This window comes from Pelophylax lessonae (genome assembly GCF_965119305.1).
Source record: "Pelophylax lessonae genome assembly, chromosome: 5".
NCBI classification, from domain to species: domain Eukaryota; kingdom Metazoa; phylum Chordata; class Amphibia; order Anura; family Ranidae; genus Pelophylax; species Pelophylax lessonae.
In genome coordinates, this window is record NC_138772.1 from 519,082,060 (window position 1) to 519,101,092 (window position 19,033).

At 44.9% G+C, this 19,033-nt stretch overlaps 1 protein-coding gene across 1 annotated transcript in view; it reads right to left on the reverse strand.

The window, feature by feature from the left end:
- WASHC5 (WASH complex subunit 5) overlaps positions 1 to 19,033 on the reverse strand; it is a 218,977-nt gene that overhangs the window by 149,794 nt on the left and 50,150 nt on the right. Inside the window, exons 12-16 of the mRNA XM_082257375.1 lie at positions 15,239 to 15,405; positions 13,459 to 13,534; positions 2,060 to 2,170; positions 709 to 849; positions 72 to 152 (exon numbers count right to left, since the gene is read on the reverse strand). Of these exons, the coding sequence (XP_082113501.1) occupies positions 72 to 152; positions 709 to 849; positions 2,060 to 2,170; positions 13,459 to 13,534; positions 15,239 to 15,405 (576 nt within the window). The remainder of the gene's footprint in view (positions 1 to 71; positions 153 to 708; positions 850 to 2,059; positions 2,171 to 13,458; positions 13,535 to 15,238; positions 15,406 to 19,033) is intronic.

Here is a 19,033-nt window from a genome sequence, read left to right on the forward strand (position 1 = left end):
TGGGATCTGTCTGTTAGGAGTAACGCAGCAGTGTACCCAATCTTTTTATACACTGGACGTACTTAGATTACCTTAATTATTCCAACCAGAGTAGTCTTCATCATTAGAATGCCCTCAGTAAATATGGATATGGCATGGGTCAGCCTGGCCACCTACGAAGTAAACAAAGGATTGAAGTACAGTGCATCAGATTGCTGGAAAGAACAGTATGTAGGAATGTACACCTAAAACTGACAGTTAGTTGAGCTTTGTTATTGGTGCACTGCACAGCTCAGTTATCCGGTGCATAAACCCATAGAAAGCATAAGATCAGTGAGAGATGAGTTCTGACTGGTCAATGTAAGGCAGTGGTTCTCAACTCCTGTCCTCAGGACCCACTAACAGGCCAGGCTTGCAAGATAACTGAAATATATCACAGGTGATATAATTTGCTGCTCAGTGATTGCAGTATTCTAGTCCAGTGTTTCTCAACTCCGGTCCTCAGGGCACACTAACAGGCCAGGTTTGCAAGGAAGCTGAAATACATCACAGGTGATATCATTTGCTGCTCAGTGATTGCAGTATTCTAGTCTGCATCTCCCCAAGTTAAAATCTGGCCTGTTAGTGTGTCCTGAGGACAGGAGTTGAGAATCACTGCTGTAAGGCATGTTGAATAAGCTGGTGCATGAACAATGAGATGAAATGTATATTGCAGCACCTGGCTCTCACCTCATATCTGGCTCCAAGCTGGGCGTAATCTCTTAGCTTGTCCTTGTCCAGGCGTGTTGGAACTTCCATAATATCATGTGTCTGCAGCTTGATGATTTTAGCCAGAGATGTGAACATGCTTTCTGGAATGATCTGGAGAACCTTTTGTACCAAGTAAAAAGATTGTTAATCCTAGGCAAAGATCTGGGCACTCTAGTATTCAACCATACTTGTAGTGGGACTGACAGAGATTTTTTTTTACAAAGTATACAGACAAGTTCTCTTGAGATTGCCAGAAATATAGCAATGAGATTTCGGCCATGACAAGAGCATGGGAGGCTGCTGCGGGTATGAGATATCATTGTTAGGTGTCTGCGCTTGACACATAGCATTTTAAACATATTGCCTGTGTTAGATTAAGGGCTCTTTCACATGGTCCGCCTCCGTAGGCGGATCCGTGCTGCTCAGCGGGGATCGATCCGCCGATCCCCGCTGAGCCGGCGGATGACAGCTCCGTCTCCGCTTGCAGTGCGCAGAGGGAGGTGTCACAGCCCCCGCTGCTCTCTATGGGGGATCGGATGAGAGCGGACCGCCTGTCCGCTCTCATCCGATCCGATCCCTGAATGGATGGAAAAATAGGGTTTCCATCCGTCCAGATTTCACGGACAGGATCGGATACGGATGACAGCGGGTGTCAGTGGAGGTGTCTCCGCTGACATCCGCTGCCCCATAGAGGTGCATGGAGGATCCGATCAGATCCGCCTAAAAAACTGACAGGCGGATCTAATCTGATCGCCCGTGTGAAAGAGCCCTTACAGTTAAGACAAGCCTTTCTCAGCAAGAGTTCCATGGAACACTAGGGTTCCCCCAGAGGTTTCTAGGGGTTCCTTGGGCAATGTGCAACTTTTTGCCTCTCAGATAAGTAACCATGAACAACAAGTTGGGAGCTGATAAAACAGCCTATATCCTAAAGAATTAATATTCTGCTGGTGATCTGATGTTAGAAGAAATTGTTTCATCAAGCGCCTTCTTCTCCTGTCACATATTGATGTCTGTGTGAGGTCCTCACAACATTCAGAGGAACTGATGGCACAAGGAAATGTGTCAGTAAGGATGTTCCCTTTCCAAATACAGGTATTGTCAGAAAGTGATACAAGTCACAAAGTTGCAGACTTTCGATTGTGGAACCGTTAAAACGAAAATTATGTCTTAAAGACATGTTGGACTGACAAAGATAGTATAACTTGTAAATGATTCAATACCCTATTTTCTGTCATAGACTGAAATCTTTGTAAATAGGGCATCTTTTCCTCCTTTTTTAAATTTCATGTGAAATATTCAAAAAGATTTGGACAAGACATGTGTAACTCACCTTCCTGACATAGGACACCAGCTCCCCAGAATAATATTGGGAAACACTGAGGAGATCGGGGCTATTTGCCTGGTTGATACGAAGTAGAGGCAAGTCAAGGGCAGAAGCCAGCTGTAAGAGATCGAGAGGTAATTATTATTTCAAAAGATAATATAGTGAAGCACTTTGCATTCATGCAGTGCATATTGTGAAGTTAACGTCTATCACAAAGGGGTTGATGTTGATCCAGGTGAGAGTTAAAGGGCCATACACACTATAAGATTTTCTGAAGACTTTTTCCTTCAGATTTACCTTTTCTATGTAGTGCAGGCATGTCCAACCTGCAGCCTGAGGGCCGCATGCGGCCCAGAACTGCAGGCAATGCGGCCCGCTGCCCCCTGACAATTTATTTATTTTTGCTGGAGGAAGGAAGTCAAGTCAGGGGCACGGCCACAGCGACTTCCAACTAACTGTAGGCAGAGGCTGTCTCGGAGGGGGGGGGGGGGGGGGTTGAGCACCGCCGGATTACAGCTTACCCGCTGTCATATGAAGCCCTGCCTCCTGGACTGGCTCCTATGATAGACAGCACATTGGTGACGTCTATCATAGGAGCCAGTCCAGGAGGCAGGACTGATCCCCGCTCTGTGTAATCCAGCGGCTCTGTGTAATCCAGCGGCTCTCCTTTTTCTTCATTGCAGACTGCATTGGATGGGCACACACTGGTGAGGCTTCATTGGAAAGGCATGCACTGGTGAGGCTGCATTGGATGGGCACTGATCAGGCTGCATTGGAAGGGCATGCACTAGTGAGGCTGCATTGGATGGGCACCGGTGAAGCTGCATTGGATGGGCACTGTTTAGGCTGCATTGGATGTTAATACATGTATGAATAAGGACATGACATTTTCTGGCTGCCTAAGTCATATTTGCCAGGGGTGTAACTATCCCCCAGCACATAACTGTAATTATCCCAGCATGTGCAGTGCGACTCCCACCACCATGACCACTTCAAATCACTGAAGTGGTCATGGTGGTTAGAGTGTTCCTTTAATCTCTCTCAGAAGAAGTAAACCTCTGTATACTGATTCAATTTCATTTGGCCATCCTCTAGTGTTAAATTAGTGCGGGGGGCGTGGGAAGGCGGCATTTTATTACTTATATACCTTAACTATTGTATATATTTTATATATGCGGCCCGAGAAAATTTCTCTACACTCAATGTGGCCCAGAGAAGCCAAAAGGTTGGACACCCATGATGTAGTGCAAGGGCCTGCCATATTGCATACAAATTGAAAGTGTTTAGGTCTGACTCATATTATATGGTTTTGGTAAGTCTGAAGGAAAAAGTCTTCAGAAAATCTTATAGTGTGTATGGCCCATAAGTATCCAATCTGTGCTGGGTGCACGTCTAGTCCATGGACCATGGAAGTAGCAATTGTATAGGAAATGGTTTGACAGCACTCGTGTCAGCGGATAAAAAGTCTTCATTTCTCCAAAAACATGACTCGAATAAGAGAACCTGATTCGTGAAACGCGTCTGCTGTTTGAGGCATCTGTTCATTGTGCTGTCATGTTTTTGGAGAAAAAAATACTTTTTATCCGCTGACACTGGAGTGCTGTCAAACCATTTCCTATACAATTAAACCTGAGAGACTACCCTGATGGCCTAAAGGAAAAGTTCACCATTGGGAACATGTTACATGCTCCACTCGTTTTTAGGGTGGAACATGTAACAGGTTTCCAATGCTGCAGCCGCTGCCTGATCCATTTGTACGGCCGTGCGGGGCTCTGCACACATGGCCGTGTCATTCATTTACACAGCTGTGTGTGTGAATGAAATACAAGCCCCAACATCCTTTGCGGCTGTCGGCTTGTAGTTCTCAATGAACTGGTAGTTCACCGATTCTTCGTATGGGATGTATGGGCACACAGATACTCTGACAAATCTACAAAAGATCTGCATGGCACCAGCCATCTGCTGATCGCTGCTGCAATGCTTTACAGGCTCCAAAAAAAAAATAAAGAAACAATAAATGCACATTTTTTTATCTGCAAAATAAATGTGCATTTATTAATTTTTTTTTTCTAAAAAGTGAACTCATCCTTTAACCGGTTGCCGACCGCCACACGACTATATACTGCGGTGGTAAGCCCCGGCCAGGCAGAGTGACGTATGGGTACGTCACTCGCCTGTCACTGACTTGAGAGCAAATTGCGGGCGCGCGCACGCCCGCCGCGGCTCGTTCGCTGACAAGTCAGTGCGTGTGAGCGGCGGACCCGATGTCCGCCGGTCACACTACGATCGCTCCGGTGAAGGGAGAAAGGCGGAGCGGCTTATGTAAACAAGCCGCCCGTCATTCTCCCTGGTGTAAAAATGAAGATCAGACGGTTCTACTATGTAGGACCGTTGAGCTTTGTTTTTACACCAATAGCCATGTCCCTATACAGTTAGAATCACGCCCCTAGGACACACTTAACCCCTCCCTCTCCAATACAGTTAACCCCTTCCCTGCTAGTGTCATTTTTGCAGTAACAGTGCATATGTATAGCACTGATTACTGCAGTAATGTCACTGGTAACCCCAAAAGTGTAAAAAATGTCAGTCAAGGGTCCGATCTGTCCGCCGCAATGTCGCAGTACCGAAAAAAAAAAAAAAAAAAAAAAAAAAAAAAAAAAATCGCAGATCGCCGCCATTACTCGTTAAAAAAAAAACACCAAAAATGACAAAAATCTTTCCCTTTGTTAGTAAACGCGATAACTTTTGCGCAAACCAATCAAAATACGCTTTTTGCGATTTTTTTTTACCAAACATATGTAGCATAAAACAAATTGGCCGAAAATGTTAAAAAAATTTTGATTTTTACATTTTTTTTGGGGAATTTCATATAAAAAAATGTGAAAAATATTGTTATTTTTGCAAAATTGACGCTCTTTTTTTGTTTATAGCGCATGATCAAAAAAAAAAAAATCGCACAGGTGATCAAATACCACCAAAAGAAAGCTCTGTTTGTGGGAAAAAAAAAGGACGTCAAATTCGTTTAGGTACAGCGTCGCACGACCGCGCAATTGTCCGTTAAAGTCACGCAGTGCCGAATCGCAAAATAGGCCCTGGTCAGGAAGGGGGTAAAATCTTCCGGGGCTTAAGTGGTTAAAGTGGAGGCATAGCCAAAAAGTTTTAGTTTTCCATGGATATTAGATAAATCCTGTATAATAATAACAATAAATGGATTTTTGTAAGATCTTACCGTAAAATCCTTTTCTCTTAAGCTCATTGACAGACGTAGTCTTCTTGATTCTCAAGAGCTGGGTTATGTTGTCTCCGCAGGAGTAGGACTAGGCAGAAAGACAAAACGTTCTGGCTCCACCTTAGGGGCAGTCCCTGAGGGTATATCCTCCCTCTCTCTGCTACAGGGAATCAGTTCTGTTTTAAAGCAGTACAGAGAATTTAACCCAACCCAACTCAATGATAGAGGGGCGGGTACTACGTCTGTCAATGAGCTTAAGAGAAAAGGATTTTACGGTAAGATCTTACAAAAATCCATTTTTCTCTATCGCTCATTGACAGACGTAGTCTTCTTGATTCTCAAGAGCTGGGACATCCAGAAGCAGTGCCACAAAATGAGGGGTGGGATTGACAGAATCAAAATCCAATCTAGAAGGCCCAACCGGAGCCAACCAGAAGTATCAAAGGACTCATCGAGTAAACAGAGGAGACCTACCCCACAAATCCTCGAGGTAGACCAACAGTCTCCTCAAACAGTGGCCTGCAGGAACCTTGCAGCCAGAAGAGGCATCTGACGATGCCATCACATAAACCTTATACAATATTGTAAAGGTATGAACCGACTACTAAACAGTCGCCTTGAAAACCTGAACCACTGACGCCTGATGGCGGAAGGTCCAGGAAACTCTAAGCGCCCGAGTAAAATGCGCCTTAACAGGGAACGGGGGATCCCGACCCTTAGATAAAATAAGCCTATACCACCGTCTGTCTGATCCATCTAAAGATGGTCGCAGCAGAACAGGCAACCCCTTCTTAGGGCCATCCGTGATCACAAACAGTGAATCCGTCTTACAAATTGAATCCGTAGTATTCAAGTATATCCTGATCGCCCGAACTACATCCAAGGAATGCCATGCAAATTCTCGAGGATGATTGGGCTAAGGACATAGGAAGGACAATACACTGTCCTTATTCAATGAAACTTTGAAACCACCTTAGAAGGAAGGATGGATTCGGATGAAGAACAACCTTATCCCTATGAACCACCAGATCTGGGGAACAACAGTATAATGCAGCCAGTTCTGACGCCCTGCGTGCAGAAGTGATAGCCACCAAGAAGACCACCTTCTGGGATAAAGTAGGCAAGGGAATCTCCCTGATATTTTCAAAGGGAGGTGTCTGAAGAACCGTCAGCACCAAATTAAGATCCCAGGATGGTAACGGCGCGTGCACTGGCAGAGCCAGGTGTCGCACCCCCTGGATGAAATTCCGCACCAAGGAATGAGTAGACAAAAGCTTCTGAAAGAAGATAGCAAATGCTGAAACCAGACCCTTGATAACACTCAAGGCCAGCTTCTGCTCAACTCCCTGTTGCAGAAAGCCAATATTCGGACTACCGAATAAAGATGTAGATGGAACCCAAGGGATTCACATCACACAATATAAGACTTCCATGTACGATGATAATCTTTCTGGAAGTCGCTTTCCTTGTTTTAACTAGAGTAGGAATAACTGAAGCTGACAATCCCTTGTCCTTCAGCACCTGGGTCTCAATAACCAGGCCGTTTAAAACCAGCGATCGTAAAGCAGGATGGAAGATCGGTCCCTGAGACAGTAGATCCTCCCTGAGAGGAAGTCTCCACGGGACGTCCGCCATCAGTCTGACCAAGTCGGCGTAACAAGCTCGACGAGGCCAGTCCGGAGCTGCCAGGATTACTGGAATTCCTTCCTCCTCTATCTTGCGAAGAAGTCTTGGCAGTAACCCAAGAGGAGGGAAGGCATACATTAGCTGGTATTGCCCCCACGGAGCGATCAGTGCGTCTGCGGTTTCTGCTAGAGGATCGCGGGAGCGAGCCACGAATCTCTGAACTTTCCTGTTGAATCGAGATGCCAACAGATCCATATCCGGGGTGCCCCATCGTAGGCACAACTGGTGGAAAACGTCTGGATGGAGGGACCATTCCCCCTGATCCAGAGTCTGACGGCTGAGATAATCTGCCTGCCAATTCTCCACCCCCGGAATGAACACCGCAGAGATTGCTGGAACAAATCGTTCCGCCCAGCGAAGAATGCAAGCCACTTCTTTGGCCGCTCGGACACTCTTGGTGCCCCCCTGGTGATTGACATAAGCCACGGCCGTGGCGTTGTCCGACTGGATCCGAACCGGGCTGCCCTGGAGCTGCTCGGTCCAGTGAATCAGACAAAGTCTGATCGCTCTCAGTTCCAATACATTTATCGGTAACCTGGATTCTTCCGGGGACCAAAGTCCCTGGACAGATAACTGACCGAGAATTCCTCCCCATCCGGATAGACTGGCATCCGTGGTCACTGTCGTCCAATATATTGGCAGAAATGACTTTCCCTGGCTGAGCATCGGAGACCGAAGCCACCAGACCAGAGATTCTCTGGTCTGTTTGCTCAATCGGATCTGATTGTCCAGGGATTCCGGATTCCGATTCCATCTGAGAGGAATCTCTTGCTGAAGAATTTGGGTATGGGACTGGGCAAATGGGACTGCTTCGAAGGAAGCCACCATCAACCCCAGACCCCTCATGCAAGTCCGAAGGGAAGACCAGCTGTTGGTGGACTGCTGATTGAATCTTTCGGAGTTTCCCTACCGGAAGAAAAAACTCTTGTCCTGACTGTGTCTAGAATTAGACCCAGATATTCGAGCCTCTGGGTGGGAACCAGAAATGACTTTTGCTGGTTCACCAGCCACCCAAATTCCTGTAAAGAAATCATAGTAATTTCTATGTTTTGTAGCAAGGTCTGAGGAGACTCTGCATGAAGCAGAAGATCGTCTAGGTAACCTAGAATCGATATGCCTCTTTGGCGCAGAAGTGCCAACATTGGGGCCAACACCTTTGTGAAGACCCGCGGAGCCGTGGCGAGACCGAAAGGTAACGCCACAAACTGATAGTGGTTCTCTTCTACGGAAAAACGTAGAAACCGCTGATGTCCTGCGAAAATGGGAATGTGAAGATATGCGTCCTAGATGTCTATGGACGCTAGGACATCCCCTGGATGCAGAAAGGCTGCTACTGTGCGAATGGACTCCATTCTGAATCTTCTTATGTAGACAAAAGAATTGAGAGCCCTTAAGTCCAGAATTGGACGCACTTTGCCCTTTTCCTGGGTATTGTAAATAGGTTTGAATAAAAACCCCTGAAAGCGTTCTGTCCAAGGAACGTGGACTACCACTCCTTGTTGTAGTAAATCTGTGACTGCTCTCCACAGATCGTCTAAACGATCCGGGGATAGTCGGCTATTGGAAGGGAAGAATCGCGCCGGTGGGAGAGATCGAAACTCGATCTTGTACCCTGACCTTATGACTTCGCAAACCCATCTGTCCGGGATTCTGGAAAGCCATGGATCCGGGAACCGGCGAAGACGTTCCCCCACCCCAGTTATGGGTGGGGGGCGCACCTTCAGGCTTTGGACGGTTTATCTTCAGGTCTAGAGGGGGCGGGCTTTTGCTTGCCCGACCAACGACCCCTGACGCCTCCTGCAGGAGCTTTGGAGGACTTAGTTTTTTCACCCGCGGGACGAAAAAACCTCTTGTGAGCAGAAAAAGAAGGCCCTCGTCTTTGACAAGTTCCTCTACCTTTAAAATTTTGCGGTAAAAAGGTGCTCTTTCCACCCGTGAGATCTTTAACCACTTAAGCCCCGGAAGATTTTACCCCCATTCCGACCAGGGGGTATTTTGCGATTCGGCACTGCGTGAATTTAACGCACAATTGCGCGGTCGTGCGACGCTGTACCTAAACGAATTTGACGTCCTTTTTTTCCCACAAACAGAGCTTTCTTTTGGTGGTATTTGATCACCTGTGCGATTTTTTGATCACGCGCTATAAACAAAAAAAGAGCGTCAATTTTGCAAAAATAGCAATATTTTTCACATTTTTTTATATGAAATTCCCCCCAAAAAAAATGTAAAAATCAAAATTTTTAAAAATTTTCGGCCAATTTGTTTTATGCTACCTATGTTTGGTAAAAAAAATCGCAAAAAGCGTATTTTGATTGGTTTGCGCAAAAGTTATCGCGTTTACTAACAAAGGGAAAGATTTTTGTCATTTTTGTTGTTTTTTTTTTTAACGCGTAATGGCGGCGATCTGCGATTTTTTTTGCGGTACTGCGACATTGCGGCGGACAGATCGGACCCTTGACTGACATTTTTGACACTTTTGGGGTTACCAGTGACATTTCTACAGTAATCAGTGCTATACATATGCACTGTTACTGTAAAAATACACTGGTAGTGAAGGGGTTAACTTTATTTGGAAGGGAGGGGCTGTGTGTGTCCCTAGGGGCGTGGTTTCTACTGTGATTGGCTGTGGCTCTAGCTGTAAGGACACTGATCAACGGATCTACATACCAGATCCGTTTTATCAGTGTCTTTGCAGCGAGGACAATGACAGGCAGTTTGTTTACACAAGCTGCCTGACATTCTCCCTCTCCCCCGCCGATCGCCGAGTGACCGGCGGACATCGGGTCCGCTGGTCACACGCGCGGGGGGGTCCGTGACCACGCGGGAGCGGGAGCGCGCCCCCGGGGGCGCGCGCTCGCTCCCTAGACCCTCACAAGCAAGCAACGTAGCCCTACGTTAGTTTGCCTGTGAGGGGCTGACCGCCGACGTAGATAGTCGTGCGGCGGTCGGCAAGTGGTTAATGATCTCATCTAAGTTGGCTCCAAATAGACGCTCTCCTGAAAAGGGGATATTAGCCAATGCTTTTTTGGAACCTTGGTCGGCTAACCAACCTTTTAGCCACAGTGTACGCTTGAGAACCACCGCTGAGACAGATGCTCGCGCCAATAATGAAGTGGCGTCTAACGCCGCATCACACACAAACTGTAACCCCTGTATCATCTGTTCCAACAAATCTGATACCGCCTGAGGGACCTCTTCTAGGTCCCGGCGTAACCACTTGGTCCATACAGTTACAGCCTGCGAAACCAGACCAATAGCAATTATTGGTCTGAAAGCTGATCCAATCAAGGTAAACATGGTGCGAGACATAGCTTCTATCTTGCGATCCACTGGATCTTTAAAAGACGGAGCGTCTTCTAGAGGAATAACCGTGGCTTTATTCAATCTAGCAATTGGTGAATCCACCACAGGTGGTTCTGTCCATTTCTTAATGAGGGTTTCCTCAAACGGATAACGCCTGTTAATGCGTTTAGAAATAGTAGAAATGCGTTTTGGCAGACTCCATTCTTCTTTGATTGGATTGCCAAAACATTTGGGCAATGGAAAAAACCTTCGCCACTAGATGCGTTTTTAGTCCCAAAAGGGATTTCAGTTTCAGCTATTTCTGACGGAATACCCTGTAATCTTAAGGTCTCTTGAACAGATACCATGAGTGCGTTTACCAACGCTTCCTCTCTGGCTATGGCTGATGCCGAAACATCCTCCTCACTGTCTGAAAAGACAGTACACGAGACACCAATACCAGATGAAGTACCTGCAACTGCAGAAATAGGCTCAGAGTCTGAATCCGAGGTTTCAGATAATAAGGGGTTAGGCGGGGGTCGCTTACTTGCGCCCTGTCCCTGACAAGCCACTTCCACCCGGGACACAAGCTTCCATAATAGCGGACAATGATTTAATCGTCAGTGGGGTGCTGGAGGATCCCGCAGACCCCTCGAGGGGATCCGGAGGAGATACATGAGTGGCAGGGTCCATGATAATTCAGGACACCTTTGCCAGAAAACACAAAAAAACTTCTTTTTTTTTTTTTTTTTTTTTTTTAAATAAAAAATACCTCTTTTTTTTTTTTTTTATGTGTCTCCCCCTAGCGCAATAACGCCCCTCAGAGTACCTGCTTCTCGATCCCACAGAGAGAGAGAGGGACCCCCAAGGCTCACCAACCGATGCAGTGAAGTTTCCAACCAACTGCAGTCAGCGTCTGTCTTTACAGACTGGAAGGAGCTGTTGCTTTTTCCCGGGTAGAAGGACGTGGCTCCGCCCCCTGTGTACGCCTTCCGGCGTTCCCAGCTTCTCCACGAGGTAGCTGGGCTCATGAAACATGGCCGCCCCCATATAGGAGACATTAGACTCCAAAAACATGGCGGCCGGCGTGACCTGAGGACATGCATGCACCTGGTCTACGGCAAAATGGCGGCGGACCGCCGAAATCGTTTTTCCCAGCACATCCACCTGCATCTCTGCTGAGTGGCGATTGATAGATCTACAGGAGATACACTACAAATAAGGTAGGATTATACCTCCTATGTCTGCTGTAATGCTACAGTCTGCTGGGTAGAGTGTTAGCTCTTAAACCAAGTCCACTTCCCACAAACACATGCTGTATTACAAGGGGGACTTGTAAGTATCAGATATATACTGACCATATATGGAGGGGCCCATAATACATACTGCCTCATAACGAGGAAAAAAGGGAACGTTTACTCACCATACCGAACCGACAGGCACCCTCTCTTCACAATACCCTCTCCACCGGGGTGGGGGTTTGTGGACCACTCCGGACGCCTCGACTCTCTGGTTCCTGGCGTCCAAGCGAGACTTTTAACTCGCAAGGTCAGTCCCTCCACTGGGACTCCGTCGCGGCCGACCCAGCGCGGAGCTCTGGTCTGCACGCGCTCGTAGGCAGAAACCGGGGTGACCACTGGATCTCAACATCCAGCCCGTCGCCCGGCCCCGCATACTTACTTGAATATGTCGCGGCCGACCAAGTGCAATGCCATGGTCTGCGCGCGCTCGTAGGCCGGCTGGGGTGACCACAAGTGTCGCCCAGTCCGGCATTTTTGCTTGAAGATCTCACAGGAAAAAACACTGGAGAAAACTACCTAAAAAATGTCTTTTTCTAAAAGAAAAAAGTCTTGCCAGGACCAAAAGATCCCAGCAAGGAACTTAGGTCCTTACTCCTGACTAGACAGAAAAAAACTGATTCCCTGTAGCAGAGAGAGGGAGGATATACCCTCAGGGACTGCCCCTAAGGTGGAGCCAGAACGTTTTGTCTTTCTGCCTAGTCCTACTCCTGCGGAGACAACATAACCCAGCTCTTGAGAATCAAGAAGACTACGTCTGTCAATGAGCGATAGAGAAAATAATATTAGAAGTAAGACGAATGGGGAACTATAGGAGGGCAGAATGGACATCTGTTAACCCCCAAAATGTACCACCTAGCCACGTCCAAGTTAATTCTATATCTAGCCAAAAAATACTTGAACCACAGTTGTGCCCATAAAGTCCAAAAAAAAAAAAAAAAAAAGTGCATTTATTTGTGTAAAAACTTAGATTTCCCCTCACTCTCCAACAGAGGTTCTTCTCTACTCTATCCAAAACATGATGACATAACTTTTGATGTACATGAATTCAGACAGACTTTGTGTTGAAAAATATAATAGATTCCATATTACCTGTACTTATAATTAAAACGTCCCCATTTGCCAGGCTGCTTGCCTCCTAACCCCTTCTGGGGGCTACGGAGAACCTTTTAGAATCTTTTCTCTCTGGAGAACTTTGCTCTGACTTATGGGTTCAGGCACAGTCCCCGTATCCCACAACTTGGTGTGGCGCCTATGAAGTTAGGACAGTGGTGCAGTATTTGGTTGTCAGATAGCTGGGGGGCAGTGACTAGAGTTAGAGGGAAAGTTGAAAAGCGAATTTGGAGCCTTTAGGGAGGCACTGCACTGGGTCCAGTGGGTTGCTAGGAACACATCTATCTCCAAATACCAGTATTGTTGGGTACATTGTGTTGCCTGCTGTTTGAACAAACTGTAATAGTTTTTACACTTTTGCCAACACACATTAACATCAAAGCCCAACACCGTTTAAATGTTTATTTTGCTTAGTTTTAGATATAGTGGGGGAATAACTACAAATTTTCTTTTTACATTAGATAGATTAGCCCTTACTTTTAGTCTCAGCACCAAACATTTGGTGAATCAGTGTCACTGCCACAGCAAGATACAGACGCAATTAAAAGCAGACTTGATTTTGAAGGCTTCCTAGCTCTACTACGAGTGGTTTTGTTGCCTTTTCTGATCACTTTCTGACCTCCTGTCACTAGGATAAAAAATAAGTGAGGGCTCTTCCTAGAGGGGAACACATATCAAGAATACTTGACAGAAATGCAATCCATTCTCCACATTATCCCAGTGTAAAATAATGTTATACCTGGAGCTGTACATTAAATAAAGACACCAAAACATATGTTCGATGTAAGGTTACTTGCCTTTAGGAAAGTGGCTCTGAGTTTGGTCACCATGAATGGACTGGCTCTTATACTTTCCTGCATAATAGATGTGAAACTACAGAGAAAAAAAAAAACAATATAAATATATATGTGCTTGAAAATAAAGTAGCCTAATAATTCCTGTTTGAACGAGTCACCCTATATAGGAACCTGTCAGAATATAAATGTGAAGGTACTCACCGTCACTGGGAGTGAAAGACAGATACTTAATGGTTTAGATTGCTTCAAGTGGGACAGCAATATCTCTCAAGGAATATGAAGATGTAATCCCACTTTACACTGTGAGACCTATAGCCTGCTGCCATGAAGTCTGACTCCTAAATAATCATAGCAATATGTAGATGTGTATTCCATGTACTTCAATGTAGGAGACGGACAGACTGACATTGGCAGTCTTGTCCTATTGTCTGTTTTGAAATGGGATGTGGATTGTGTTAAGTCTGTCTGTCCCATTGTTAAATGTTAATGAACTCACATTGTTCTGTCCAGATGGCTAGATAATTAGTTCAGGTTAATTCTGTTTCTGTATGCAATTTCACCTGCATATGATAATGTAATCAGGCAACCCCTGAACTGTGTGTGGTAATATGATCGGGAGGGGGAGGTCCATGCTGTATATACATTCTGTGTGACTGTTCAGTAAAGAGTGATTCCAGTACAAGCTAAGATGTTGGCTAGCTTTGTATGGGGGCGGCTAGGTTTTGATATCTATGTTGAGGACTGCAAGGAAGCCGTATACTGACGGAAGACCGCAAGTACAATGTGGGTCGGCGGTTCCATTACAATAAATAAGGGAGCTTGCATTGTTAAATTGTTAATTGTGAGCTACATTGCTTGTTCGAGGATAGGAAGTCTCTAACCTAGAACGAGTCAGATACCCATGTTTGTATACATGCTTAAAGCAGACATTTAATCTTTTTATATTTTGCCTTCCCATCCCATTAACAAGCGAATTAAACCTGTCTTTATGATATACTGTACCTATTTTAGACCCTGTGATGCCATCTCTGTATTTCTCAATAAAATGCAAACAGATGATGGCTGGGGAGAGGGGCTGGCACGGTGCTGTACATAGTTTCCTGAAAGCATAATCTGGAGGAGTGGGCATACATAGGCAGGCTGCATTTGCATGAAGACCACCCTAGGCAACACATGTGATGCTGAGCCTCCATGATTGAAATAAGTGAAATCCAAAGGCTGAAAGGAGTGGACCAGGGACAGTAAAGCTAGGGAGTTAAAGAGCTGAATGATGCTGTACCGTCCTCCAGCCAGGAAACAAGGCAAGCTCCCTTGTCTCCTCCTCCCATGCTCATCTCCAGGATTTCTCCAAGGCCTCTCCCATCCTCTGGAATGCTCTACCTCAACCTGTATGGCTATCTCAACTTTAGCTGCTTTCAGGCGATCCCTGAAAACGCATCTCTTCGGGGAAGCCTATCACACTGCCAACTAATCTTCCATCAGCTCATTGCCTACTGTTACAACCTTTTGTAACACCTGCCCAACCCCATTAGATTGTAAGCTCTTCAGAGCAGGGACATCTTAATCCTTTTGTATTTTATTGTAATGTAACTGTATGGTCTCCCTGTAACATTGTAAAGCGCTGAGTAAACTGCTGGCGCTATACAAATCCAAAATAATAATAATATTAATAATAAAGCACACGGTGAGCAGCGAATCAGAATAAGCAATTTCAGTACATGAGAGGAGTCTGTACAAGACTGAAGGGAAGGCTAGAACTTGGCTTTAAAAGAGCACTCGCCTGTCAATCAGCTGCCAGGCATAGGACAGGTCACCCACAATCTGCATGGTTATGAGCACCTCCTCTTTGATATTAATGGTGCGAATCATCTGATGCAGGAACTTCCTGGTGTCAGCCAGGAACTGGCAAACCTGAAGGTTACTCTCCAGCTGGTGAAACTCCTGAACCTACAAAAAGAGACAATAGAAAAGAACGTTATATAGTTGCAAAAAAGTGCAGCGCTCTCCTTCAATAAAGTACATTCATATTATAATGCATAAATAAATATTTGAAAACAGTGTAAAAATCATGTATAAATAATACATTTACGTGAGTCCATCTTTTCTTTTAAATATTTATACAGTCCATCAATAAATGATTTAATGTCCGTCAAACAAAGTGCAGTTCCATACACCAGAAACTCTTCAGTAATTGCCTCTGATCACCACAGTGCCCTTCACTGCATCTATGGGTGTCTTCTCACCTGCTTTAATGAACCTCACTAATTAAAGGAGGTTTATAAGCGATTTGCAGTGTTATAAATGGCACCACTCCCACCGGTCCCAGTGTGATTACATTACCGCCCACTTCACGTGTAGTGCCCAGTGGGCTTTATCAAAGGCTCAGACGCGTGCATTTTTATATGGAAATAAATACTTTTTATTAGTGATTTGCAACAGTAACTCTGATCACAGTGTGGAAGTGTCAGGACCCCTGGCTGGTGTTTATTATTACCATCTGTTACCATGCTGAGAAGAGATTCACCATTTCGGTTTTTACTTGATGACCAGGATAAAAAAGGGATGTTTGATCCCAAATTCTACAGTTATCACTGGACATGAGACAAGGGGAAATCTTTCATTGGGGTAACTTGTTCCACTGACTGCGGACTCAGAAGGGAAAACTGGTTAAAGGAAAAAGGATATGAATAGAGTCATACAGGGAGTCCAATACCATAAGGGGAGCACAGAGTGGAGCACCTGCGCTGGATGTGATACAAGCATGGATAGAGAGCACCAGTCACTTTATTTTGAAACCTTTTTTCAACATTTAGCCCCGGTTCGCACTATCGCAATGACAGACATCGCATGTGATTCGGAGTGCATGGCTGTAATAATCACATGCGATGTCTGTGTGATGCGAATTCAGCCATATAAATTGTATGGCTGAATTTGCATCGGATTCGGACTGAACACGCACAGGACCCTTTTTTGGGTCCTACAAGAGAACAACAAGAGAAGGGCGTACCGACCTTGTGCATTACCACTTTTATTAAAATCAAAGAAGGGTAGCGTACAATATACTCACAAACGTAGCATATGAACAAGCATATAGGAAATGGGCACCGCTCGCTTCCAGGACACTTCTCTACTGCTGGATAGCGTGATGGCGTCCTCAAAACCTGATGTGGCTTACGCGTTTCGAGGGAGGACCCTCTTCCTCAGAGCCAAAATCGCCACTTTTTGGGTCCGCAGCAGAATCGGATTGCATGCCATGGCGGTTCACATCAATGCGATCCGATTCATGTCCAAACTATCAGTTCGCACTGCGATATGCGAACTGATCTGGGGGTGTCGTTAACTTTGTATTGACACCCCCAGCGATTTGCATATGGCAAAAGGAACTGCCTGCAATTTGAATACGATGCGGGAACCTGCAGGGTTCTCGCATCGCATATGTGTGAACCGAGCCTTATGGACTAATGATTTGCACCAGGACTTGATTGTTTATAGATTGGATGGTTATATTTATCACCACAGACTTTAAATATTTACTAGTCCTTGGTCACAATAAGCACTTGTCACTTTATTTTATAATTGTATGTGTTGGTAATTTCATCTTTGGATTTTTTGCACATACTAAGAAGTGATTTAAACAAAAGTTTATTGCTTACATGCTTTTTGGGCAGCATCATATTTGTGATTTCTAATTAATTGTATTATATATTTCTTTTACAAAAATAAGGTGTTATATATGGGAAAGCACAGAGCACCAAGCACTTGTTTTATTTATTTTCATTCAAAGAGAAACAAACACATATACATATTCGGGTGGAGCAATGCCATACACACTACCTCTTCAATCTTAAAATTGCGCAAGCTCGTGGAATGGCAACAAACTGTGATACTACTGCGAAATCTCCATAGGCCACGCTTTAAAAATGTTTACAGGTTACCAGTTTAGAGTTACAAAGGAGGTTTAGAGCTAGAATTATTTCTCTCGCTAGAACGCTTGCTGCGATACCTCACATGTGTGATACAAACACTGTTTACATACAAGTGCGCGACCTATGCATGCGTTAGCCTCTGTGTTCGAGCACTGGGGTACACGGTGCTTTAAATTCTTTTTAATTATTTATTTTATTAAAAAAATTATTATGTTTACACATTCCCTTTAAAAATGTTTTATTACTTTTATTGCCATCACAAGAAAATTTAAACATCCCTTGTGATAACAATAAAGCATGACAGGCCCTCTTTATGGAGACATCTGGGGTCTAAAAAACTCTAGATCTCTCCTCTACCCTTGAAGGCATCAGATGACAAAAAAAAAAGCATTGATCTGATGCTTTTTTCTACAAAAAAAGGCGGTGTTTATCTGTCCTTAATCAGAAGTGACACCATGACGCTACTCGGATCGGTTTTAGAAAAAAGAATCGCCAGCTGAAATGTTTAATACCCGGGTTATGGCTGACAGCTGCAGCCATAGCCCCGGTAAACCACTTCAAAATCGTGACCTTTACATACGTATTGCCGTCTTGAAGGAATTTGAAAAATGATCCTATTTTGGCCAGACCTACTACTTACCAAATCAATTTAACCAAAACTCCAGATCAATATTTGCCTGCTAGTCTTGATCTGCATGGGCATTTTAGCACGAAGCGAACTGCAGCTGCTGCTGTTTTTGAAACCTGTGAGCGGCTGGCTGCTGAGCCCATACACTTTAATGACAGGTTGCAATCCAGCAGTGATAACCACAGGTAACCACTGGCTGTACAAACAACTACAATTAGCTGTGGCCGCAGGGATTCAGTCATTAAAGTGTATGGACTCAGCGGTCAAAAAAAGCAGCTATCAGCAGATTTCTGCCGCTGCCATTCGTCCCAGGCCAAATTACTTGTGTTAATGTAGACTTAGGTGCTCTAGTTTTAATCAAGGTGCCAGTTCTGGAACAGAGAGGGTCATGTGTGCATTGGGGCTCAATCAATGTTTAATGATTGGCTTGCTATACAAGAGTATCACTCCTAGGTGTTCTGAGATTGGACAAGGGGAGCTCCAGATGTTTAGCTGCCCCTCCTCTCCCCCTCTCTGATCACAGAGAACCTTGTAATCTGTGAATAAAATACAAGAAATCTTATGAATGGGTCAGAGGGAAGGTAGGGGGAGAGTAAACAACACTATTCTTCACTGTGCAAGCACCGAATTCACAGCAGCAGAGCTGGAAGATCAACACTGACAGCAGTATCTGGCATGAATACAACTAATGCTGGCCCATACACGCACTGAATTTCGGGATAAACTGGTAGCTTTCGGAAAAATCGTTTGACATTCATGCCATTAGTGAACCCGACTTTACCGATGATTTTGACCATGGGCCGTTTCAACTAAAGTGTATACGTGTATGTTCTAATCGAAACAAAAATAATATTCTGTCTTATATGTTTTTATTGTTATCGAATGATCAATACGAACATGGAAACGATCATATAAACGAGTTTATTCTATCAGATAGTGGACACTTTGCTCGAATAAGCATTCAGTCTGCAAACGGGCAAAATTCTGTACGTGTATGGCCAGCATAAGTTTTTTTTAGCTT